Raw genomic sequence first — 25,473 nt, 5'->3', positions numbered from 1 at the left:
TGTTCATAATACACTTATGGAGCACTAACACTGTACCAACCCAGAGTAAATAAGTGACTGGTTAATACCGTGACGTATTGATTAGTATTGGTATTACTGATGTTTCTAGAGCTTTTATTTTGGAGACCTTCAACTACAAATTAGTGTTCAACCAACTTCTTTTTTTTTTTTTAACACAACTACATGGTGTTGAGACTGTACGTGATTAAAGGAATTTCCCATAATTCTAGTGTGTGTGTGTGTGTGTGTGTGTGTGTGTGTGTGTGTGTGTGTGTGTGTGTGTGTGTGTGTGTGAAAGTGACAAACAGGAAACATACATATAAAGGTCGTACATTAATAATTCTGTACATTATTTGCTGCGAACGAGACTTGAAGCACTTTTCCTCTCCTCCGTGTCGTTCCAATCCACTTCCATTCATCTTTTATTTTCTTAAACACCAACTTTTTCCTCTTTTTTTCTGACTTACTCTATCCCTTCTTCTTTTAACCTGCGCCACTTTGCACATTCAGAAGCTGATAGAAGAATTAGCACTTTTTTTTTTTTTTTTGAAGACTCAGCGATGTGACCTCCATCAGGTGATGTCAAGAAGAGCGACTTGAGTTTATCGAGGCCTGGACGATGGTGTGAACGCACCAACGTTGATGAGAGGCCTTCACAACAAACCTGCGCTGTCTCTTTTCTGAAATCACACTCAGGTCGTCAAGAATGTACCTTTTTTTTTTTTACTTAAGAGTCAAAGGAAATTGCAGGAAGAATGAAGGTATTTTCTTGACGGCCTGGTCACAGCGGAGTCTGACGTCGACGTGTACATTCTGTGGACAGTTTTCTTTGTCTTGGTCTCATTTTGGTGGACAAAACAAAACACAACAAAATCCAGTGTAAACGCCAGCACACGCTACAGTACTTACAATCCACGTTTAAAAAAAACACAAACGTAACATTCAAACGATCAGTTTTTCGGGAACCTTCAAAGTAAAAGCTCAGACTCCAAAACAAGGAAATCGCTTCAGCACGACAAGACTCACAGAGGATGGACGATCACGAACATCCATCCAAGTCAGCATTTAAAAAAACGACACTGAGGATTGTTGTGTAGTAATAATAATAATAAAAAAAGATACATAATGAAGAAACAGTAAATTAAGGAAAAAACAAGAATCCCATTCATGTAGTAAACATATTGTAGCTGAAGCTCGGCCTCAGCGTTGAACAAAGGTAGTTATCTAGATTTTTCAAACGAGGGTTGATTAAGCCTCGGATCTCCTGCTGCTACGACTGTAAACAAAGTCAGTTCAAACATTTTCCTTCAGCGTCGTTCAGATTTATGGCTGTTTTTACTTCATTTTGGAAATGAATCATCACCGGGAGAAGAAAATGATGATCATATAGCGTTTGATTAAACTTGATTGATGGTTGAGCAGATAATAAAGCACTGTCATGCTCAAAGTGCTTGGTAGTAGCTTATTCTTGAATGTCAGCACATTTCAGTGATTTGAGGTACAAAAAATTCTTCAGCATTTTGACCTTTTTCATTGATACAACTCATTAAGCGCCCGTTTCAATATTTCCTTTTTATCTTTCAATCTCTTTCTTTCTTTCCGTCTTTTCCAGTCATCCCCCTTCGGATAAAGTTGAATTTTTTTTTTCCAACTGAGACTCTTTGACCCGATAAAGTGTAAACAAAAAGAAAAAAAAAAAAGAAAAATCAATGTGCACTATATACAAAGAATGAAATATCAAATAATTTAAAACTGTATATACATAAAAAAACAAGAAGGCAAAAAGTGAGGTTTAAATGATTAGTGCTGTTGTTTTTTTTTGAAGATCCAGAGATTGTATATTGTATATTGCTTGTATGTTAAAATCTAAATTGGATTGTACCTTGTTTTTTTTTTCTAAACCGTCTGATGTGCGGTGGATGTGTGGGTCGGGTGGCATCAGCAAAGACTTCATGCTACTGGTGAAATATACAGAGTGCAAACACTTCTCTGAAAGAACTGAAAGCTGGGCACGTTGTCACCTACCTACGGTCGAATGTCTGCACATGAGAGAGTGTGTGTGTGTGTGTGTGTGTGTGTACACCGAGGGAACGGATTCGTCACGATGTGGATGCGTTGCTTTGCTACGGTCGAAAAACACGAGGCGTTCAGGTGCAGACGTTCCACGTTCTAGTAAGCAGCATGCTCGTAAATGTGGATCTATAGTAAATATTCTCTTTTCTGATGGATGGCAGCGGTTTGTACAGTGAAGCAGCAGCAGCAGCAGCGACTGTGTCAGACAGGATGACGTTTACTGTGGTGATGAACGTTTCTTTTTTTTTGTTTGTTTTGTTTCCAGTGTTCTTTAAAAATATGCTGCAGTTGCAAGTGTTTGTTCTCTGCTTTGAGCTTTTAGGTGTGTTTGTTTGTTTGTTTGTTTGTTTGATCAAACCAAGCTGCACACAGCCTCTCCTCGCCGGGCCGCTCTGCGCCTCCCTCAGTCACACTTCCTGTCGCTGCCTAGCCAATCAGGGAGCTGCGTCTGGATAGGTCCACGTTGCTGGCGCTCAGCCCCCTGCAGTCCGACAGTCCCGAGTTGGCATCCTGAAAACATCCAGAAGATTCAACTGTGAGCGAAGCTGCAGATCTGTTATTGGTTTTGTAGTGTTGGTATTTATTTTCAGAGCTTAGAGTCTCTCAGTTTGAAGTTTTTTTAAAATAAAATGTGTGTTGCAGCGTGTGCAGTGAGGTCGCACCTGTGTGGTCTCCTCAGTGCTCTTGTTGAGGAAGTTGAGGGAGCTGGCTCTCTTCATCCTGAGCAGATAAACAAAACCAAACAAACCAAACTTAACAACACAGATCAGTGTGTGAGATACAAATACAGAAAAGATCTTTAGAAAGTTGAATTTTAGCATTTTCAATCCAACTCTTGAGCCTCTCTAAAGGAGAATGATTATTGGTCAAATACATGAATCAAACAAAATCAAAAACAACTTCATTACTTTTATTTATCACAAACAAAATACCAAAGATTTACTGGTTTCAGATTCCTGTTCATAAAGATTTGTTGCTTTTTATTTTACGTTCTAATCCAGTGTTTTTCAACCTTGGGGTCGGGGCCCCATGTGGGGTCGCCAGGAATTCAAATGGGGTCGCCTGAAAAGTCCAGAGCTTTCAGCCACTTCCTCATCTTTGCATGAGGATCCAAAGTCAAGCAACCCTCAAGCTTAACTGCAAATTTTATCAATTTTGATCATCTGACTGGTATTCTGGGAACTATGTGATCAATAATTTCAGTCACAGTGGTGCAGCTCCTCCTGCGGACTGTGACGTGGTCTCACCCTGGGTTACGAGGTTCCTGGGGTCCGCTCCCCTGCAGCTTCTTCACCAGCATCTCGCTGCTCCTTCTCAGGGCGTCGCGGATCTTCCCGAAGGAGCCGCTGCGACGCAGAGACCCGTTACCATCCTGAGGAAACAACAGCACAGCGGTTTTACTGCAGACGTTAAAGACGAGACAGAGACAGCGACACAGAGAGACTTCGGCCCAATCCCATTTCTCTTTTTTACCCCTACCCCTTGCCCCTCGCCCCTTGAAACGGAGCTACAAGGGGTAGGGGTAGAAAGTCAACCCCTCCGAATTGGGACACCCCTTCAACAATCACATACGTCATCACGTAGTCTCACTGGCTTTTACGTAAGCTGATGCGGCGAGCTTTTGCCAGAAATCAAATAGCGTGTTCCATATAACTTAATAAAATAAGATAAAACTTAATGCAGACTGATCGGTTCATTGTAAAACATTTATTTACTGATGTAAATGTGGTGATTTCTGTACACAGAGCCCAGAGGCAGCGCTGCCTGCTCCTCTGACTGGTACATGAAGCATAACTTTTCATCCAAATAAACTAATGCTACTGCCACAATTGTCAGATTTCATCAATGAGACCAACATTTAAATGCTGAAAATAATTTAACATGCTGGTGGTAAACCTCTAAAAACCCGCGGATAAGTTAATTAACGACCGCCTTCTCTCCCGGCGGGACCGGGACGAGGACGTAATTTGGCCGGCGGAGAAGCGCTGCAGACCGGCTGCTGCCTCTGTGAGGAGCCGCTCCTCCTGGAGCTTCACTTCTCCGAAAAATCGTCGGAGCAAACTTCTAATCCGCCGTCATTTGGATAAACTAACCGCACATTTGGGACCTAAATAGTTACTTTCTCGCAAGAAAAAATATAAAAACTTAAGAAAGTGACGTAATAACAGCGCTACAGCAAGAAATAAAACAGCTTTTCGTTTTACAGCCACCGCTGCCGGCTGCCGCAAGATGCATTCTGGGAAATTTTCATACCCCTCCGTTTGGAGTGTGCCTCTGAAAAATCTCCGTTTGGAGGGCTATGTAGCCCTACCACTTCCCCCTACCCCTCTGTCCTAACGGGGATTGGGACACCCCTACCCCTACACGTGAACGCGCAAAACGGAGGGGTAGGGGTAAGTGGTAGGGCCAAGGGGTGAAATGGGATTGGGCCTTCCTGTTGAGAGTGTTGGTTGAATCACAGCTGTGAGCTTAAAGTCGGGTCATATAACATTCCCAGCCTTGTTTGCACGGTGACGTTGTCTCGGTGTCAGGATGAGCTCGTTACCTCTTTCATCAGCGTTAAAGATTAATTAATATCTGTGCACTGACCCCGTTCCACTCGGCCGAGTCGTCTCCTTCGTTCTCCCCCCGCTGTCCCCCCGGTCCATTCACTCCTTCCCTGCTGTGTCGTCTGTCGCTGCCTCCTGCTCCTCCGTCCTTCAGCAGCTCCACCACTTTGCTCTGGTTAATAGCATCGATTCCCTGAGACGACACACAGACACACAGAGAAAAACAGAGAGTGATTAAGGGAAATATACAGCCTTCACACAACAGCCCACTCAGCATGTGTACCACCTTAACTTTTCTTTACTGCGTGGTCACATGAGCTTCATGACGGAGCTGTAGAATCAGTCTGATGATGTTTTATGTGTGAATAACTCAGAGCTGTGACTCAAACACAGTGAATCCGGCTCCTTCAGACTCGTCTAACAGCAGTAACTCAGCTCTGTGGTGGTGTTGTTGCCGCACCTGTTTACGTGATTTGCTGGCGCACTCCTCCAGCGTCTCTGCTGCCTCCAGTTTGCCCTGACGACGGTACAGAGCTCCCAGACTCTTGAGGGTTGTGTTCACTGTGGGGCTGGAAACAAAAAGGAGAAAGAAATGATTTGAATCATTTTAAATGTGTGTGACCAGAGTTATAATTATTTATACCTCAATGGAACAAAGATGAATGAAGCAACATGCAGCAACACCTCTCTGCAGAGTCTGTTCCTGTTATTTGAACTGGAGACAGGCCAGACCAGCCTCATCACTGTGACTTTTTATATTTTAATTAATCTAAAAACACAGAGAGATTTAATCATATTTCTTCTCACTCTTCTATAATTACATTGCCAATTTTGCTTTTATCTCCCCTTTTCTTCTCTTCCTTGTCAATTTTTTTCCTTTCTTCATGAAAACAGAAACATATTTTTCAAAATAAAAGCTGATCTTATGGATGTTATTTGTAAAATGTTAGGCGATTAAGTTATATTTCTGATTGCTACATGTGTTCCAGTGCTGCTGACTCACCTGTCCACCTTGCAGGCCTTGTACCAGCTTCCATACTCTACATACGGGCCGGAGTCCTTGCGTTTACCCTGAGAGAGAGAGAGAGAGAGACAGAAACTAAGTATGAAGCATAGCCCCTATTAGAGACGTCCCTGCTGTCATCTGGACAGTCTGCTGCCCTCCATCACTTATGCCTCTGTCCAATCCATTATCTGTAATAGGACGTGGGCCAAGTGGAGGGGGAGGTGGAGCTGAGGGACTGACCTTGCTCTCCTCTCTCTCCTCTGCGTGCATCCAGATGGGCTTGTTGTCATCTGCAACAGGAGAACAAAAAACAAAACAAAGCGTCACATCGATGTTATTTGAGACGCAGCGACGGCAAAAAGGAGCCGAGTGAGGAAAAGCGTCCATTAAACAAAATGGTCCAGGATCAGCCTATATTTTAAATAGGGGTGGGAGAAAAAATCGATTCACATACATTTTTTGACGATTTTTAAATCGATTTTTTTTTTCAAAAATCAATTTTTTTGTTTTTTTTTGTTGAATTTTTTAAATATTGTGCAATGTGTATTTGTTAGCCTATTTTACATACAGAGAGTACAGGCTTTGAAAAGGGTTTAAGTTCACTTTATAATGGAGTATGTTAATTTATAGGCTCCTACAGTATTTGTGTGCAGATAAATGTTAAAAATGCAGACTAAAAATCGAGAGAATCGGCAATATCGTAGAATCGCAATTTAAATCGAATCGCCATCCAAAAAATCGTAGAAGAATCGAATCGGGAGAAAAGCATATCGTCCCAGCCCTAATTTTAAAGTGACACCTCTGTGTCCATGTGACTTTGTTTAGACACACGGCGGCCTGTCAGGCCCGCTCGCCGTCAGGCCACGTGAGCTGGTCAGGGTTTGATAGGCTAAGTGGCAGCGGGAGGGAAACATCGACATTAAGCTGCTTCGCACGCTTCGATAGCCTGAAATAATCCCCTGACCTGCAGAGGACGCGGGGACGGATCAGAGTCACAGATCCACGAGTCACAGAGGAGCTCCTGGACGTTCACCGCTGTGACCACCATCATCAGTTTGTCTCTAAGCGATTCGACTGTTGGCTCTACTCACTGTTGACGGATCCAAACTCCTTCTCGTGCGCCCGGGTGAGGATCTCTTTGTACAGAGCCTCAGCGTCTTTGAACTTCCCCTGCTTCAGGTAGCACGTGGCCTGAGGAGAACACACACACACACACACACACAACGTCAGATTTTCTCTTGAATCTAGATCTTAACATTCACATGTTTGACTCAAACGAGTGACGTCTGAGATAAGAGCGTTCTTCATCTTGATAACGTCCCCCACCAGGTTGTTTTTGGTCTTGGCCACGTTGGGGTCGTCGGCGCCCAGTTTGGACTCGTAGATCTCCAGGGCCCGTCTGTAGTAGTACTCCACCTCGTCGTATTTGCCCTGGTTCTGACACAGCAGAGCCAAGTTGTTGAGCTGCTTGGCCACGTCTGGGTGGTACTTCCCCAGCACCTGGAGGACGCAGGAGGACACATTCAACACGTTAAAGTTTATATTTTGTCAGTTTTCTTATTTTCAATTCTCTTTTTATTATAATTTTCCATGGTTCACATGTTCATTAAGAAAACAATTCATTATTCTCATCCATCCATCTGTAAATTACAACTAAATCACACAGAAATATTCAATTACGATCCATAAATAATACAGATATGAATGATTGGTCCTGCCTCAATAATAGAAAAGATGAAATATATCTGTGATTATATTGTGTCAGTTTTCATTCATTCATTCTCTCGCTCTATATATATTTTATCATCACTTTGCACAGTACGGTCACTTTGGCACTATGCCTTTTATTTGAATTGTTTAATGTTCATTGTTGTTTGTTCCTCCTGAGTGGGTGTTACTTAGTTTAGAATATATCAGTGTGTCTTGGCATTTCTTTTTTTTTTTTTCTTTCCAGTCAGATTAATGTTGTCCTGTCATGTTTGTAACTACACCGTCACTGGAGTATATGCACACATCATTTCACTGCTATGATCTTGAGGTGTTTACCTTCTCTCTGATCTCCAGTGCTCTCTTGCAGAGCGGCTCAGCCTCCTTGTACTTGCCCCTCTTTCCGTACAGCACGGCCAGGTTGTTGAGGGTGGCGGCCACGGCCGGGTGATCCTTCCCCAGCGTCTTCTCTCTGATGGCCAGGGCGTCGTTCAGGAGGTGAGCCGCTTCTTTGTACTTGTTCTGGTCCCTGCAGGAGAAAACAGAGCAACAGCACTTCGATCAAAATCTGTATCACTTCACCTGATTACAGCTCCTGACACAGTCTGCTGTCGGAGCCTCACCTGTACACCAGGGCCAGGATGTTGAGCATGGTGGCCACGTCCGGGTGGTCGTGTCCGGACGTCTTCTCCAGGTCCTCCAGAGCCTGTTTGCACAACGGCACGGCCACCTCGTAGCGGCCCTGCGACGCGTACTGGATCACCAGGTTGTGCAGGGTCCGGAGGCGAGCCGGGATCTCGTAGCCTCCCTGCTGGGCCGCCGCCTCGCCGCTGGGCTGGGCTGCAGGACGGACAGACGGGTCAAAATAGAGCAGCTTCACTACGTAGACTAATAAGATCTCAGATGTTGAGAAAATACGCTAATGAGTCCTTTAATTTATAAAGAAACCCTAACCCTAAAACTAACAAGTTCATAAATTGAGCATCTTTCTAAAGAGCCAGTGACTACTGTACCGGTATATATGAAACTGAAGACGAATTATAAACCTTGTGTTGGATTTCATTTCCTCTAAATAATCACAACCTCGTCAGACATAATCAAATATATTGGCTTATATAACAGAGACAGAAATACATTAAACAAACTGCTATTATCCAATTTGCAGCAGATTATTTTTGTGTCGACTGACCAATCAACCAATATGTAAACTGCAGATAAGTTTAATACTGGTTGTGCTACAAAATAAAAGCTATACAAATAATATAAAGACCAGTTTTGTTACAAATAATAATAAAAAAAACATTAGGGAAATGTTCATCCCACTCTCCTGAGGCCAACAATGACATTTTCTGATTTCTTGTGTTGTGCAAAGGGCAGAAGGAAACCTAGATGTTGAGTTTAATGTCACATGAGACAAAGAAAAGCAGCAAATCCTGAGAAGCTGCAACTAAGAAATGTGAAAATACACAACATATAGCAAAATGATCAAACTGTGCAGAAGCACACCGACTGAAATCCAGCTCTGTTTCCTGTTAAACACCACACTGGTCTAATTTTAGAGCATCAAGCTTTTTAAAACATCCTTTTTAAGCCCTGTCGCTCCTCTTTATTTGTTCTCCTCCGTTCTGTCTGCTAGTTTCATCCCTCCATCTCCAGTCGGGTGTGTCTGGTTTAACCCCTCACCTCCCTGCGCTTCTCTACAGTCTTTACAGGATTCATGTGTTTCCTCCTTTTCAAACAAAAAAAGCGAGGATGAGAACAGAATAAGAGATTGTTGCTCCTCCTACATATTTGAACATGTTATGGCTGAATGTGCGTTCGACATTAAAAAGTGAACAAGCTTTATGATGAGTATTCATCCATCAATAATTAAAGAGACCATGAGGCAGAGTACAGCAGCACTTACTGTTTCACTAATGGGGAGTAAAACTGAATGCTCTGCCTGCGTCGCCCATTACCAGCCTGAGCTCCTGCATTAACCAACCACAGCTCCTCATATAAACAAGCTTAGTATCCTATCTGGTAAAGAGTCGACTCACCACTCACACAGCAGAGGTAACTGAATAAAAACTGAGCTCTGGGAACAACCTGCTCCTCAGGGTTGATATGACTCTTCAGTTTCAGGCTGAACATTTCACTGTGCTTTTATTTTGACACGGTGTAAACACATTAGATAAACATAGCAGCTTCTGTCATTTCAACATCAACCTGAATAAAACTTAAAACTTATTAAAGCAACACGAGGGGCAGTTCAGTCAGATGTTTGTTTGATCTTTTCATAAACTCCTCAGCTTCCTAAAGTCATTATTATTTCAAATCCTAAACCATGACTTTGCCTAAATCCCTTCATAATCAACAAAAAGCGCCTTTGAAGGTTTATACTATAAAGTCCACAGAGTGGGACTGTGTGTGTAACTCTGCAGCATCAACACACCCGACTTGGCTCCTTGGTGTTCATTATTTCTAGGGAAAAGGTCAGCCATGCAAAATGGCTGTGAGTGCTGCGAGCGCATGACCAATCAGCTCCTCTTCCTGTGGTCGAGCGCTGCTGGTCACTCTGCGCCAGGAAACCAGGCACCTGCTCCTGGAAACCAGGATGTGAAACCTTTGTATAGATGAAGTCACGTCTGACTCTAAAGGCTCCTGCTGAGTCTGAGGTTTGGGCACTTTAAGACTGAGTAGTTTAGTTTTAGAATAATCTAGAATACAAAAAATAATGTTGTCTCTATTAGCTGAGCATCAGATATCAAGTGAAGCTTCTCAAATGTGACAATTTGCTTCTTTTCTTTGGCTTTTCTAACAGTGAATTGATGTTTTTTCAGTTTAGAAATTTAATATTTTACTGTGTTTTTTTTTTTTTATAGAGGTTTGGCATTTCAAATAATCTAATCTGTTATCTGCAGCCCTGTGTGAGGTGAATGCATATGTCACATGCTGTTATGCTGATGTCATACCTGGTCCCTGGTCATCATCATTGGGGAACAAGTCGTCCAGACTGTCCTTCGATGTGTCTCCTCCTCCGCTCCCGCCGCTGCCCGCGCTCTGGTTCTTCTCCTCCGAGGGCGACACGTCGTCGTCGAACTTCTTGATCTGATTCATGAACTCCAGGTGCTTCTTCTCCTCCTCCAGCTGGGCCACGCTCTGCTCGCTGCGCTGCAACTTGTGCTGCGTTCCCGCCAGCTCGTCTCGCAGCCACTGGTTCTCCTGGCAGAGGCGGCGCACCTGAGCGCGCAGCTTCTGCTTCTCCGACTCCACGGCGCTCAGGTGGCTGGACAGGGCGATGATCACCTGGGGGAAAGAGAAAGCACAGTTTCAATATGTTTTTATGAGCTGAAATTTAAGGGATAGTTCAACATTATTGGCAAATTTGCCTATCACCATAATCCCTACAGTCATAGCAGTAGGTTCATTACCTTTAATTATCGGTGCATTTTGTTTTGAGATCAGCGGGGCAGAGACATGAGCTGCTCAGTGAACGGTACAGGTCCCCTGTCCCTCATCAAATACACAATCCAACAACTCCAAAATGCTCTGGTGGACAAGTTGTGACCTGCACATTCACCACGCATTGAAATAATCATGTATGATTATGTAACATTACAACACATGAAGCAAATATTCAGAACTACTTACGCTTTTGAAATCCCTCCGCCCAGCAGCCGTGTCTGGGATGTAGCTCCGGCTGCATTTGCCTCAAAAACAACTCTGTCTCGTAATGTTACATTGTTATCTCATAGCGTGGTGAATGTGCAGGTCACAACTTGTCCATGAGAGCATTTTGGAGTTGTTGGATTGTGTATTTGATGAGTTTGATGAGGGACTGGGGACCTGTACCATTCACCTCCATTGTGTTCACTGAGCAGCTCACGCCTCTGCCCCACTGATCTCAAAACAACATGCACCAATAATTAAAGGTAATGAGCCTACTGCTATGACTATAGGGATTATGGTGATAGGAGAATTTGCCAAAAATGTTGAACTATCCCTTTAAATATATGACAATTTGTTCTAACTGAAATGTTTGAGTAAATCTCACACAACAGGAAGTGAGGAGTCGGTCAGTGTCTCACCTGTGCCTCTCCCAGGCCGAGCTCGATGGCCTCCAGACTCTTGCGGAGCAGCCCGGACTTCTCCTGGGCGACGGGCGGCTGGGTGCAGTCCAGCAGCGAGTTGAGCAGCTGCGCGTGTTCGCCGCGCAGCGTCTCCAGGCCCTGCATGACGGCTTTAGTGTTGAGGACGATCTCATCCTGGCTCAGTCGCTCCAGGGCTTCTTCACGTGGATACACCATGGTGGACATTGCCTGGTTTCATGCACGCTGCTGCTGCGGAGTCGGGAACAGGAAGAGAAAGAAATGAGATGTGGGAGCGTGCATCATCATTATTCCATTTTTTATTTATCAGACAGGGGGCCGGGGTGGGGTTGGGGAGACAAATTTGCTGACTGCGCCTCCTCCTATCCGGCTTGACATTCACACAATGTAAGTATACGCTGCTCGGCGTAACCACATCCTTTATCTGCTGGCTACTGAGGCCAGCAGAAGGTAGAGGAGACAAAAGGGAAAGAGCAGATGAGAGGAGAGAAGAAAGGAGAGGGCAGGGAGGAGGAGAGTGGGCGACGATGAAAATGACAGAGAGGGTAAACAGATACTCAGTGAGGCAAAGGGGGAGCAGAGAAAACAATAAATAGCTTCACTCTCACAGGTTTCATTATAACGGTAAAGATGAGTCACTAACCTACCAAAGCCAAGAAGTTTACAAAGTTGTTTCATATAAAATCCTGCAGTGTTCCTATACATTTGAAATTCCATACTTTTTCCAGACCCTAATTTCCAGACTTCTCAGTAGAAAAAATCTAATAATTTGTGACATTTGAGTAATTAGATGTGTATCATGTTAATAAATTATGCAAATACTCGTTTGTTCATTATTCTTAAAGTGTATGCCATTATGTCAGCAAATCATTTCCAGATGACTGTAGCTAGGTACAATAGCGCACACAAAATAATTAACCCAAATAACTTCAGATAAGACCAAACCCAGATAAGTATTAAGATAAAAATATACAATAGTTTCCATTTTCTATACTTTTCCAGACCTGGAAATGTATAAAATCAAATTCCATACTTTTCCATACTTGCGTAGGAACCCTGAGTCCTGCAGGGAAACATTAACATCCAATTTATTCCTGCTTGACGTTGTGTTTCAGAGTTACTGCTGCAGAAAGTTTCCCATTAAATCTCCCGTCCCTCCACCTTCCTGTGTGATTTCAAAGAGGTCAACGCCGGCGAAACAATGGTTCCCCATTTCATTACAGAGACAGTGTGCCCCTCGGGTTGGTGGAACGAGATAAGGTGTGCGTGTGTGTGTGTGTGTGTGTGTATGTGTGTGTGTGTGTGTGTGTGTGTGTGTGTGTGTGTCTCTAGTTAAAACCCATTCAGATTACTGCAAGAGGATTCCTCCGGGCCTGACACTGACGCAGCAGCAGCAGTGACCAGTAAAGCCAATTAAAATGAGCCACTGTCACTCAGCAGATCAGCTCCTGACACACACACACACACACACAGTGAGGTAATCACGACCAAATCAAAACATCACAACGGCGGCTGAGCTGCAGACGGACTGGAGCTACTGCAGGGGCTGATGTTTTCATCTGAATCTAGGTCACTGCTGCAGACTGATCCAGAAACAGCTGTACATCAACGCCAACGAGACATTTCAGCTAAATTTGCGCATCGATTCCCAACCAGTATGTTTATTCTATTTCATAATTAAACCAAACAATTAATGTTGACCTAAAAATGAACATCAGATTATTAGTATTATTATTAGCCTCTCGAATATCAACATAGGGGTGCATCTCAATAAATTAGAATATCATCGGAAAAGTTTATTTACTGTACGTCAGTAATTGAATTCAAAAAGTGAAATGAATACATTATATGGATCCATTGCACACAGAATGAAACATTTCATGTCTTTATTCATTCATTTAATGTCAATAAAAGTCAGTATCTCAAATAATTTGGATATCACAAAAGACCAATTTAAAAAAAGCATTTTTAATATGGAAAAACTAGTGCACACTAGTATTTGACTTGGAACTACTGGAAATGGACTTTTCCATGATGTTCCTATTTATTGAGATGCACCTGAACATCATAAAGCTGGTGATCTATAAATCAATATCTAGAAAGTTCCACATCCTGATCTTAAAGGCCTGAGGATGGAAATATTGAGCAGCTGTGAAAAGTGAAACCGTCGCAGCAGCAGCAGCAGCAGCAGGAGGAGGAGGAGGAGGACAGAGGAGCCAATTGTGCGACATCGTGACTTTCTCCCTTTTTTCCTGCTTTAATGATGGAGGCGCACCTGTTCTCCTTCCTCCCTCCCCTATCCATCTCTCGCTCACCCATCCTCCTCCCTCCCTCCTCCCATCCGCCTCATACATTGACTGCAATGCACCAATATTCATGCTAACTCCGCTTTCCAAACGCAGAGAGGCAAAAGCTGCCAAACGTGAAAAAGCGAGTGACATCTGGAGGTTCATATTATCGTGTGTTCATCCTCAAATGGGACGATTTTAAACCGCAAATATATAGAAATGAGGCGGTGGTGGATGGTGGTCGAGGCAGGCCTGCATGTCTGTGGCCGAGGGCGGCGAGGAGGAGGAGGAGGAGGAGGAGGAGAGGCAACGTTTGGCTTGGCAACAGATCAATCAAGGTGACCGACAATGGAGAGGTCTGTTCAGAAAAGCACAAAGCTATAATGGATGGTTTAGTAAATCATTTGCCAATCACTAAAAAAAGCAGTGCGGTTGAATGAAATGTCAGGCTCGTCCGACATGTAAACTGTTTGTAAACAGTGCAGGCCCGACCCAGCTCCTTGGGTGTTACACAATATACACACTCATGCACCTTATATTAATCGATTATACTCTGATTAGCAAGGAGAATATAATAGGAAAATGAAAAGTCATGATTCATAAGTGGCAATATTTGTATTGCAACTGCAGATGACACATTTGCGGATTTGACAGCTTGCTAAAAATACACCGGCAAAATTACCATCACAAGCATTAAATCGCTGTCTTTCTTTATTACATAGCTACGACCTCTGCTGCTGCTAACGTAAATATAAATCATCCATGTTTTATTTCTTATTTTTTACCTTCATCGAAGACAAGTGCGACGCTTTCTACCCCCTCGAACAAAGCAGGAGAGGACAATGTTGTGATGCTCTGGACAGATCAGCGACAAATGCACAGCGAGAGGAGAAACAAACCGTTTCCGGTCACGTATTTCAAAATAAAAGCTGCAAGCAGAGCAGTGGAGGCTGAATAAACTTCCCTTTTCAGAATAAACCTTGAACATTAAACACCTTGAACATTAAAAGTCTGTTTTCTGTCACTTATTTCAGTAATTCAAATGTGTTTTAATAGAATTTCATGTTTTTCATGCAGCATGCATAAGTGAATTTGGACAAAAATAACATTTATATCTCCCTACAAGTAACACATTGGCTTCCATTTAGATAACGGTTTATTCAATATTGATTCAATAACATTGTTTTGATGTAAAATATAGCAGCCAGCAGACTGCTTTTAGGTGAACGTTGAATTTAGTATCAGTTGTGGTTGAAAATATGACATTTAAACATATATAACGAGCGCTTTCAATGTGGATTAAATGTCGGGAATCAACGTTGATTCATGATCTTGCTAACGTTATCTGGCAACCGCACATGGCAACCGTACGTTGGTACATGACAACGACTGTTATGTTACGTTAACGTCAATCTTATTTTGAAGGAGGCTGAACGCGAGGAGGAACTAGTTAATGTAACGTTAGCCTACCTGTCTTCTTTATTTCACGCTTCTTCTCACGTTATTTTGCTAGTCAAGTGTAAGACACACCGAAATAGCCCACACACATACAACAGCTGAGTTTAGTTTAATGCGATTACAGTGCCAGCTGAGGACTGTTGTAATTAAGCTAACATCAGCCTCTCTAACGGTCACCGCTTAATTAACTTACCAGGAGCGGACTGGCGCTTGGCAATGGAGGACTGCAGAGACAGAAAGCTTTTACAAGCGTCCACAGTGTTGGCTGTTACTGTTGGCTACTCCCCGTTAAAACTTTTATTAATCCTAACAAAACTGTAGCGGTTGTTGTCGCGGATGCGCCGTGAACCGAAAAATGGCTGTTCTCCCAGATACCATGACCAAAGATGAAGTGACACATCAAGATGGTTCACGGTTTCTATTTTTACCAGCGGGGCGGGAAAATGTAACCCGCGCATGCGCAAACTCAAAAGCACTGCTAGTTAGGCAAGTCAAGTCAGCTTTATTTATAGAGCACAACAACAAATGACCAAAGTGCTTTACAATTATGTGCAAAACGAGAACAACAATGACAAAAGAGTGTAAAAAGAGAGAAAAAGACACAGAGAAAGAACATTTAAAAACAGTGGATAAAAGGATAAAATAAAAATCAGAGGATGATAGAGTATTTGTATGCTGATTCAAATGCTATGGAAAAGAGTGTTTTGCAGATCTTCATGGAGGGTGAAGGACGAACTGAATGTGGCAAATTATTCTACAGTTTTGGACCAGCAACTGGAAATGCTCTGTCACCTCCATACAGTCTGGTCACCTCTGGTTTTTAACTTTGTAGTTAGTTAGCTAGCTAGCTAGCAAGCATCTTCTGTAGTGATCTACATGCATATATTATGTTTGTGAGTGGTTCTTCACACTTTCTGACAAATTTTTGTGTGATATCTTACAATACCCTAACCACCACAGTCCTTCACTGAACCTACCGGGGATAATAGCCTATTGAATATTTAGTTTCTTATTTTGAGATTTCATACGTTTGTTGCCATAACCAGCTATTATATCATCATATGGTATTGATTAACATGATTTTAACATTAAATGGCATACTAATTGGATAACTTGTCTTCTAATTAGATGCTATGACCAATTTGTGAGGCGTTTTCAGGAAACGTGATGTAAGTGGAAGTGATTCATCTTGGTCTGCTTGTGCTCTTTGTACTAAGATGTCAGCAGAGGCCCCCATTCAAAGAGTGTGAGCAACAGTCCTGTGTACCACTGACCTGCTTCACAAGCATCATGTGAACTATTTATTTACACTGACACTCATGGTTTATGTAACCTCCTATGTTAACCCACATACTTAAACATGATGATGACCTATCAAGAGCATAGGGTGCATTACTGAAATATTACTTTAAAATCCTGTAGGATAAATTAAAGGTCTGTGGGAATATCTGGTTTGTGAACATTTAATGCAGGTTTGTTTCACCTACTGCCACATGAGATATGGCCTTTAATTAAAAAAAAGAAGTTGTTCCAACTTTCAAAGACAAGAGGCAGGGGCTACAAATCAGGAGTATTTTTATTTTAAAAAACAAATGAAACAATGAACACTTCCACTTTTCATCCAACATCTGTTTGATTGACAAACGTAATCATGAAAAAGCAGTACTACAAAACATGTGAAATTAAGAAAAACAAACCAAAAAAAAGACAAAAAAAAACCTAGAATACAATATAACAAGTACTATCTGATATGTACAAGCATTATAGTTTGTGTAATATAGTTATTGTTATAGGCAAAAGGCAAAAAAGCTGAAGACTGCTGCTGAAGAAACAATGGCATGTGCAAAATACTCTCCACAAGTCCACAAGCTTCGGACGCTCTGCCGCGAGCAGAAACCCCGTCAGGCAGAGGTCCACTGCTTTCATAGGCAAATCCCGTTCCCATGAGGACAGACGGCAAATTTACAAGCTGTGAGGGAATGGGAACAACATCTTTTTTTTTTTTTTTTCGAAAGCTAAGCTTGTGGAAGCCTGGTGAAGAAGACTCTCTCATCGTCAGAGGGACATGTTTCTGAGGACGGTGGAGAGAAAAGACACTGCTGATCACTGACAGAGATTGAGACCGACGGACCCAACAGCTCCTAATCTCTAACCACGACTAATCAAGGACAGAGGAACCATCGTTTACAGCTTCACAAACACAGGTCGACACAGGTACAGAGGTACAGGAAGAAAACACACAGGAACAAGTTCAAGACTTTAACGTACAAAACAACCAGCGTTTCCAAAGAGACTGTAGGGAAAACGTGTACGTACGGTAAGATTGAAAGGGACAAAAATCTCCTAAAGGTGACAAAGACAAGAAAAACTGCAGAGTGTGGCTGCATTCAGTTCCTCCAAACATTGAAATGATGACTTAAGAACAAGGATCACTTTGTTGTTTCATGTGTTAAAAGTTATCAGCACCCGAAAACACCACAAATCTTATCTGAATATCGTCACGTTTGTTTTTCTTTTCTTTCTTTTTCTTCTTCACATTTTAGGTTTGGCAGTGATTTTGACTTGAATACCTCTCTTTCAGCAGAACAGTTCAGATTTCAATTTCAATTTCAATCAGCGAGCAAGTGAAAGCGAATGAGGCATCATACGTTTTTATACAATTTTGGGAAAGGTTTTAGATTCACAACATTGCAGATAATCTGACTCACGACACTACAAGGCAAAGAGCATTTTGAGTTAGTAGAGGTTGATGCTAACAGCAGATCATGGCTGTTCCATGTTTAAGGTTTACATTTTTTAAAAATCAGGGTCTCATCCCAAAATTAGAAAGATTTTTCCATTTCCTTCAAATTTAAAAAATGTGGTACCCTTTCACAATAAAGCATACTTAAAAAGTTGTAATGAATTGCCACTATGACTTATTAAAGTTTATGCAATTGACTCTGTTTTGGTCTCTCCAGAGGGAAGTATCCGTCTCTTTAGCTGTGAAATGCTCCAATGTGTTCACCAGCTAGTTGATACATTGGCCTGTCTGTAGTTTGTTGCTGTTTGGGTGGTATACAGAGGTTTTTTTTTAAAGAAAACATCTGTCTGCTGTGGCTGGAAATGAGGCTGGTAAGAGCCAGTAAAGCTGCAAGCTGCAAAACCAAAACAATGGGCTGAAAGAAGCTAAAATCACCATATGGAGCTGGAGGGAACTACAGAGTTTGGAGTTTTTTGACATTAATTGAGCCATTGTTAATAGAAAAATACTGATCAGTGCAGCTTTAAAAAGAAGAAAGAGATATATATTTACACTAATCTTAATGGAAATCTGGTCTCAAAACCAAAACAAAAGTTCTTTCAATTGTGAAAATATTCACAAACTTTAATGAAGTCATTAGTGGCAGATTGTAAAGCGTTTTTTGGGGTTGTTTAAGTGGTACCAAAACAATTTGGATCAAGTAACCTCTACTTTAAATTACAGTACATCATCGACACTCACTGATATTCAGGTAGAATTCAAACCCAGCCTCTTCAGTCTTTCTCTCGAGCCCTTAAAACTGCTCCTCAGCAACTCAGGTGAAAAAAAAATGTTGCATTCAAGAGGCCCACTGGCTGTTTGACTTTTGTTGTTAGTTTATGTAGAAAAGTTGGAGGGAAAAAGTGTCCAAACTCTCCGCCCTGTCAACAGTTTAAACAACGATTGACACTATAGTAAACCGCACTATTGCTTTAAAAAAAATCAATCAGTCGTTCACAAAGAAGCAGGGGCGGCGTGATGTAAACGAAGGTCGATACATTCAAATATTTGAGAGTGCTTCAAATCGGTCGCCGAGCGTTTGCTCAGTGGCGACAGACGATGAGCTGTTAACCAAACAGACGGCAGGCGAGCTCCGAGACCCTTCAAGGTGAAGTGAAATCTTGTGTAACAGGGAGAAAAAAAAACAAAAAAAAGGCTGAGTTTGAGACATGCTGCTGACATCACGACTGTAACACTGTACTTTCTAATCTATTATCAAACAAACCAAAAGAAAAAAAGAAAGAAAAATACAGCATTTAAATCCGGACATTGGCATTAACACTATCAAAGAAAGAAATATTTCACTAATACTTCACTGGAGATGGAGAGTGTTACGATGCAGGTGACACGAGGCCGAGCTACAGCTTTGTTTCTTTTTTTTTAATGACTATAATAAAACAACAAATCCAGATGTATGGATTTTATTTGAACCACAGTTAAATTTCAATGAAATAATTTTACTTAAACCAAATTTTCTCGTCTTTTTTTTGTTTTGTGATGGAAAAAAAAAAAAAAAAAAATCTGCATTCCCCTTGTGCCAGACTACAAAGTAAACAAAACCACCACTGCAGCATCATCATCATCAACACACACTGTGCCAACACACACACACACACACAAACACACACAAACCAATTGCATGCCCTCTGTCACACGGTAGAAAAAAAAAGATTATTTCTCCTATTTTAGTGAATTTTTTTTGTTTTTCTGACCACGTTACATTTATTTCACCACATACACGCACTTTGTTTACCAGTTACTGTACACTCACTAATCACCTCACGACATCCTAGTAGAGAAAGCACGGAGCAGACCTGCGCCAGAACAACTGAAACCCAAACACTTTGTTGTTTTGTTCCTGATAAAATGAAGATTATGGAGGAGTTTTTTAAGAAAAAAAAAAAAAAATAGAGAGAGAGAGAGGACATCAATGGATGGAAGCTCTGACCAGGTCTGCTGTTTTCACTGAAGAGAAGGCTGCCAGTCCGTTTGCCAATAACGAGGGGGGGTTTTGCGGACAACCGGCGACGACATTGTGCTTTATTGCGGGCGACTAACTCCCATCCTTCATGGTAGTTAGCTGGAAAAATAAAAAAAATACACATCTCCCCATTATGTTCCCATCAACGCTGCTGTGTTTTAAGTCTGTTTCTGTCAATATGCATTTCCTTTCCTGTTGCATATTTGTTCGGCTCTGCTGTTTTAAGAGTATTTATCAAATTTTTGTATTATTTTTTAACCAGTTGCGAACAAACAAACAAACACGCACATGGTTCACGTGTACTCATAAGTGCATAGCAAATAAGAAGATAAAGGAAACTGCACGTTACAGTAATGCCCCCCCACCCCTGCCCTGCCCTGCCCTGAAATCCTGGATCTCTTCACAAAAACACACTATGCATCATCACACAACAGCATTAAAGGGAAGGTTTGACTATTTTTCACCAAAGCACTATATATAAAAAAAAAAAAAGACACTTCCCCTTTAATCTTCATATGTTCTTTTTTTTCCTACTTTTTTTGGAAAGTAAATGTTTGGCATTCGACGTCCAAATGACTGATTCTGGTACAGGAAACGTTATTTCACACTGTTAACATGGAAGCCCTTGAAATGATAATAATAAAAAGACTGGGCCTGTTTTTTGTTTTTTTGAAGGGCGTCTGAACCGTTGATGGAGAGAAAAGGTGGAGGAGAGATTCATCACATGCCAGTTATCGGCTGTTACTGACTGCATTTTGTGTTTTCATCGGCTCATGCAAAACACTGAAGCCCTGCGTGTTTTTTTATTTATTTATTTATTATTATTATTAATATTATTATTTCTTTTAAATGTGGAGTTACTGTTTTTCCGGCACATGAGTGGTGTATCTGTTAGTTTGGTGCATGCACGAGTGGATCAGGTCATTGAGGTGAACGGTGAGCGGTGAGCTTCGAGGTGTTTTCTTTTTTTTTTTTCTTTTTTTTTGCCAAAGGTGGAGGCGGGGTCAAAAGTGGAGGGTCAGATCTTTAAGGGCTTGAAATCGGTGAGTCGTTGCATGCTGTTGCATTCCATAGAACGGAAACGTAAATGGCAGTTAGCTAATAAACTTGTGCTGTAAGCCCCTTGTAAACACACACACACACACACACACACATACTGTACATTCACGTGTGGCATGCACACTCGACACACACACACACACACACACGCACTGAAAGGGGCATTAAAGTGACTAGTAACAGCTCTCCACCCCAACACCACTTCCTCCTCCTCCTCCTCCTCCTCCTCCTCTTCTTCTTCTCCCTCCCCAAAGAGAAATAAGACAACTGTAGCGACATGAAAGAAAGAAAAACAAGTGTCTGGCCTCTCGACAAGGTCTGGTGTGTGTGTGTGTGTGTGAGAGAGGGTGTGACAGGATGGAGGAGAGTCAAAGGTCAAGTCTGGGGTCAGAGGAGTCAAGAGGACGAGGAGGGAGGGGGGCGTTAGGCGCTGAGCCCTAGGAGGGGGGCTTGCTGTAGCCAAAGAGTCCGACAGGTAGGTATTTGACGTGGGTGGGCCACTGGGCGGCCAGCTGGAAGAACTTGACGTCGTTCCACTCCACGCCGTCTATGGACACTGAGGAGGGGACAGACAGACACACACAGACACACAGAGGAGAGACACGTTAAAGAGGAGATGAGAGTAAAAAAAACCCAGAAACGATCCTTATAGTCTACTTGCCAACAATGAGTACCCGGAAATGTTGAGTACCCCAAAGTTTTATGTTAGAAATAGATAGTATGGGTCCCCAGTATTCAGAAACTGCCGGATGCTAACGTATATATATTGGGCAATTAGCATAATTGGCATAATTAGCACAAATGAGCATAATTGCCTATATGGGCAATATTTCAACAAAATTGACTTGGCTGATCTGGGCAATATTGGAGTGGTTTTAGGGGTTATTGATGATGCTGAATCCATTTCTGGCATTTTCAAAATTCAAAATGGCTGTCTAAACCGGAAGTGACCATTTGAAATCCATCAAAATCGGCCCACTGGCGGTTAAAATCTGGTCACTTCCGGTTTAGACAGCCATTTTGAATTTTGAAAATGTCAGAAATGGATTCAGCATAATCAATAACCCCTAAAACCACTCCAATATTGCCCAGATCAGCCAAGTCAATTTTGTTGAAATATTGCCCATATAGGCAATTATGCTAATTTATGCTAATTATGTATGTTATGCTAATTGCCCAATATATATAAGTTAGCATCCGGCAGTTTCTGAATACTGGGGACCCATACTATCTATTTCTAACATAAAACTTTGGGGTACTCAACATTTCCGGGTTCACAATGGGGCCCTATGGGATGGCAAGTAGACTATTAGTGAAGACACACACACACACAAACCTTTCAGGATGGTCTGCTGCTGCTTGGCAGAGCAGATGAGGCGGCTGATGCCTTCGATGACCTGGCTCTTTGAGTCCACGTCCTTCTCCTTCGGCTTCTTGCCCAGGAAGATGGTGGGGACTGAAGGGAGGGAGAGACGGAGGTTAGGCTGTCCTCACACGACTGTACAGGCCTTAACGCTCAATTCCCATTTGTTGCCTATATCTGATTTGTTTCGTCCGTCTGTTTACATGTTCATATTTGATATCTGCATTTACACCTGCTTGGCTTGCACGAAACAACACACACTGTCATCAATATGCGCCATCGATGAATTATTGATGACATACGACTTGAATTGCCAGGGAATATCAAATCTGTATGTTTAGACTGCAGATGCAATGACGGAAATCCGATTTTTAACTGATTTGTTTCCACATATAACGCGGGTCTAGATCCGATCTGCTGCGTTTTTCCCGTTAACACGTTTATGTTACAGATCCGATCTGTGCCACTTGAGAGGAAAAAAAATCAGAATTAGGCCACTTGAACCTCGTAGTGTAAAGACAGCCCTATAGTGTGTGTACAGTATGTGGTAATTGGTGAAACAATGGTCAGTAGGTGTGTTAAAGCAGAAGTAAGCGATCCGGTCGTTTTGGCTAATGCTGCGTTCCAGGCAGGCTTTTGAAACCGTAAATTACAGCTTCAAGTCACAACTTACGACTTTGTAGCGTTTCAGGCAACCCACTCGTGTTTTTCCGACCTGTTTTACCTGTGAAAGTCACTATAAACTGCCACTCGTAACTTCCGACCCGTGAACTCGTACCAGATCGAACTGGTACCACTTCACGGTCGGAAAAACACGAGTTACGAGTTGCCTTGAACGCACCATAACAGTCCTCGTCCCTACGTCACCACATTCACGGCGTCCCTTGGCTGCACACACAGCCCTGCATGTCGTTCTCTCTCCTCATTGGATAAAAACTGTAGGATACGATAAATGTTTTCTCCTCGGCTCAGAGCAGAGCAGAGGGACTGACAGACCCATGTTTCAGTCCAAACACTCTATGTAAGTGATTGCTGTCGGAAGATATAACTATTCAAGACTTATATTAACACAAATATATCACTTACTTCTGCTTTAATACTGTAATTCATGATTAATTCAGGTAGTCATCACTACTTGTTCCTTTATAAGTATAAATGTAGGAAAAATGAAGAATTATTAATGATGATTTCAGTATTTAATAAAGCAAAAATAACGTAGTTGTAAAATAAAGTGTTGGGGCGTCGTTTAGCTCAGTTGGTAGAGCAGACTCCCAGAGGCCATAGTCCTCGCAGCAGATGGTCCCATATCAAATACCAACTCGGATTGTGCTGCGTGTCACTGCACTGTCAATTAAAGGCCCAAAAATAAATACTTACAAAAAATATGTGTTAGAGGTTCCCAGTTCCCACCTGTTCCCATCTTCATCTCACCTTTCTTGTTCTTCTCCTTGGTGACCACCGTCATGGCCATGGTGCTGACCTGGGCCTGCGGGTCGCTGCTGCCCCCCCCTGGTAGCCTGCTGACCTGCAGCGAGCGGAAGGCGCTCTTCAGCGTGTTCTTGCAGCCCGTGTCGCGTCGCTCGCCCTCCCGCCGCTTCTCGGCGAGCGAGGCCAGCCAGTAGTCCACCTGCAGGCCGATGGCGTCCACGCCGTGAGACATGCTGGGACTCCTGAGGACAGAGAGGTGGACGGATAGAAATAGAAATATATAATAAAATAAAATAAAATCAGCGTGTACGCAGCAAACTCCAGCTGACCTTTTCAACGAGACAGTTTCTGCAGTCAGACAGAACAAACAGAAGCAGCTGCCACAGCTCATTTCAATTCAAAACTTTTTTTTTTTTTTTTTTTTTTTTTTTAAACAAGCTGAACTTCAGTGTTGAATTTTGTACATTTTGTTCCCAAACATGTTGTGCAGATGAGAGATGAGAGAGGGAGCAGGTAGAGAAAACTAGACCAGAGTCTCTCACTGCTGGTCAAACTACAAAACAAACAAACAAACTCTGGGGTCAGGAGGAAAATATGCAAAATGTGTTGGCTTCTATTTGCTTAAACAACAAACACAGATGATTCACAGGCTTCAGCAGCTCGGTGCCGAGAGTAACGTTAACACTTTGATACTGTGTGTTGACAGTAAAGAAAACACAGCAGACAGTGATGTGTGCTGTAGTACACACCAGAAGTGTTGACACAGCACTGCACAGCTCTAAAAACCAAAAGATGAGGAAGCTAAAAATAAGGAAATTGTAAAAATAGAGGATGTTTCAGATCTCATAGACATTATGACTGATTCTACCCACAAAACCAAAACCTTGAATAAAACGCTTAAACTGAACTTGAAGAAATTCATAATTTTACATTTTTACAAAACCTCTTAGGTAAATTTTTTGAGGGTTTCAATAGTGGCATCATGTTCCAAAATTTGACTCCTATTTCCACTACTGCTCCTGAAGGATGATGGGAAATCGGTGAACATCAACGGAAATGACAAAAGGATGAAGTCAGATGCCGTGAGGAGGCAGATGACAAAGTTAAAAGAAGTCTCACCCTTGTACTGTGAGGACGCTGCCCATGGAGGGGGAGGAGGGGGGAGTGGCCGCCTCCTTGATCATCCCCGTGGGGGAGCCGTGGGACGGGGGAGACGTGGAGGGGACGGCCAAACTCACAGCCACGCCCTCCTCTGTGTCTCCTATAGGCGACAAGTTACAACAACATAATAAGAAAGTTACCGTAGCTGCTGTTTAAATCCAAATAAAACAGAAAATCGACTCTTTGATCCCGACGTTCAGGCGGTTTCTAAACACTGACCTGTTGGAGACGGACCAGACTCGATGAGGCCGACCTTCACCACCTGGAGAGAAAAACACAGGAACAGGCGATGAGCGTGGAGGTTTCAACCTGCAACCTGCTGCACTTCCACCTGAAAGTTTAATCTTACCCCAATGAACGGGATGAACTTCTGGTAGGAGTCTTCATCTCGCCTGGATGGAGATTTAAAAAACATTAAGAATATTACAGAAAACATATAGATTAACCCTCTGGCATGATCAGATCACATGACGTCTTTAAAGCGCTGTAAAAAGAGAAACTAGGTCACCTGGAGCGCTGCTGTCAAC

General features: G+C 42.4%; 2 protein-coding genes across 2 annotated transcripts in view; both read right to left on the bottom strand.

The window, feature by feature from the left end:
• Positions 1–2,063: 2,063 nt before the first annotated feature.
• On the bottom strand, positions 2,064–15,437 carry klc2 (kinesin light chain 2). Its single transcript, XM_083993272.1, has 14 exons — positions 15,366–15,437; positions 11,406–11,657; positions 10,290–10,623; positions 7,959–8,175; positions 7,675–7,864; positions 6,955–7,128; positions 6,720–6,819; positions 5,869–5,918; positions 5,626–5,693; positions 5,083–5,191; positions 4,663–4,815; positions 3,321–3,445; positions 2,736–2,793; positions 2,064–2,583 (listed from the first exon to the last, which is right to left on the bottom strand). The coding sequence occupies exons 2-14, from the start codon at positions 11,631–11,633 to the stop codon at positions 2,500–2,502; spliced, it is 1,890 nt and encodes a 629-aa protein (XP_083849398.1). The 5' UTR covers positions 11,634–11,657; positions 15,366–15,437; the 3' UTR covers positions 2,064–2,499.
• Positions 15,438–16,854: 1,417 nt separating this feature from the next.
• pacs1 (phosphofurin acidic cluster sorting protein 1) overlaps positions 16,855–25,473 on the bottom strand; it is a 68,365-nt gene continuing 59,746 nt past the window's right edge. The window contains exons 19-24 of the mRNA XM_083992696.1: positions 25,296–25,338; positions 25,166–25,208; positions 24,905–25,046; positions 23,789–24,027; positions 22,331–22,450; positions 16,855–21,550 (exon numbers count right to left, since the gene is read on the bottom strand). Of these exons, the coding sequence (XP_083848822.1) occupies positions 21,432–21,550; positions 22,331–22,450; positions 23,789–24,027; positions 24,905–25,046; positions 25,166–25,208; positions 25,296–25,338 (706 nt within the window). The 3' untranslated portion in view covers positions 16,855–21,431. The remainder of the gene's footprint in view (positions 21,551–22,330; positions 22,451–23,788; positions 24,028–24,904; positions 25,047–25,165; positions 25,209–25,295; positions 25,339–25,473) is intronic.

Source organism: Trachurus trachurus (genome assembly GCF_905171665.1).
Source record: "Trachurus trachurus genome assembly, chromosome: 18".
NCBI classification, from domain to species: domain Eukaryota; kingdom Metazoa; phylum Chordata; class Actinopteri; order Carangiformes; family Carangidae; genus Trachurus; species Trachurus trachurus.
Note: the sequence above shows the minus strand (reverse complement) of the source record. Positions and strands in the feature narration are given on the sequence as shown.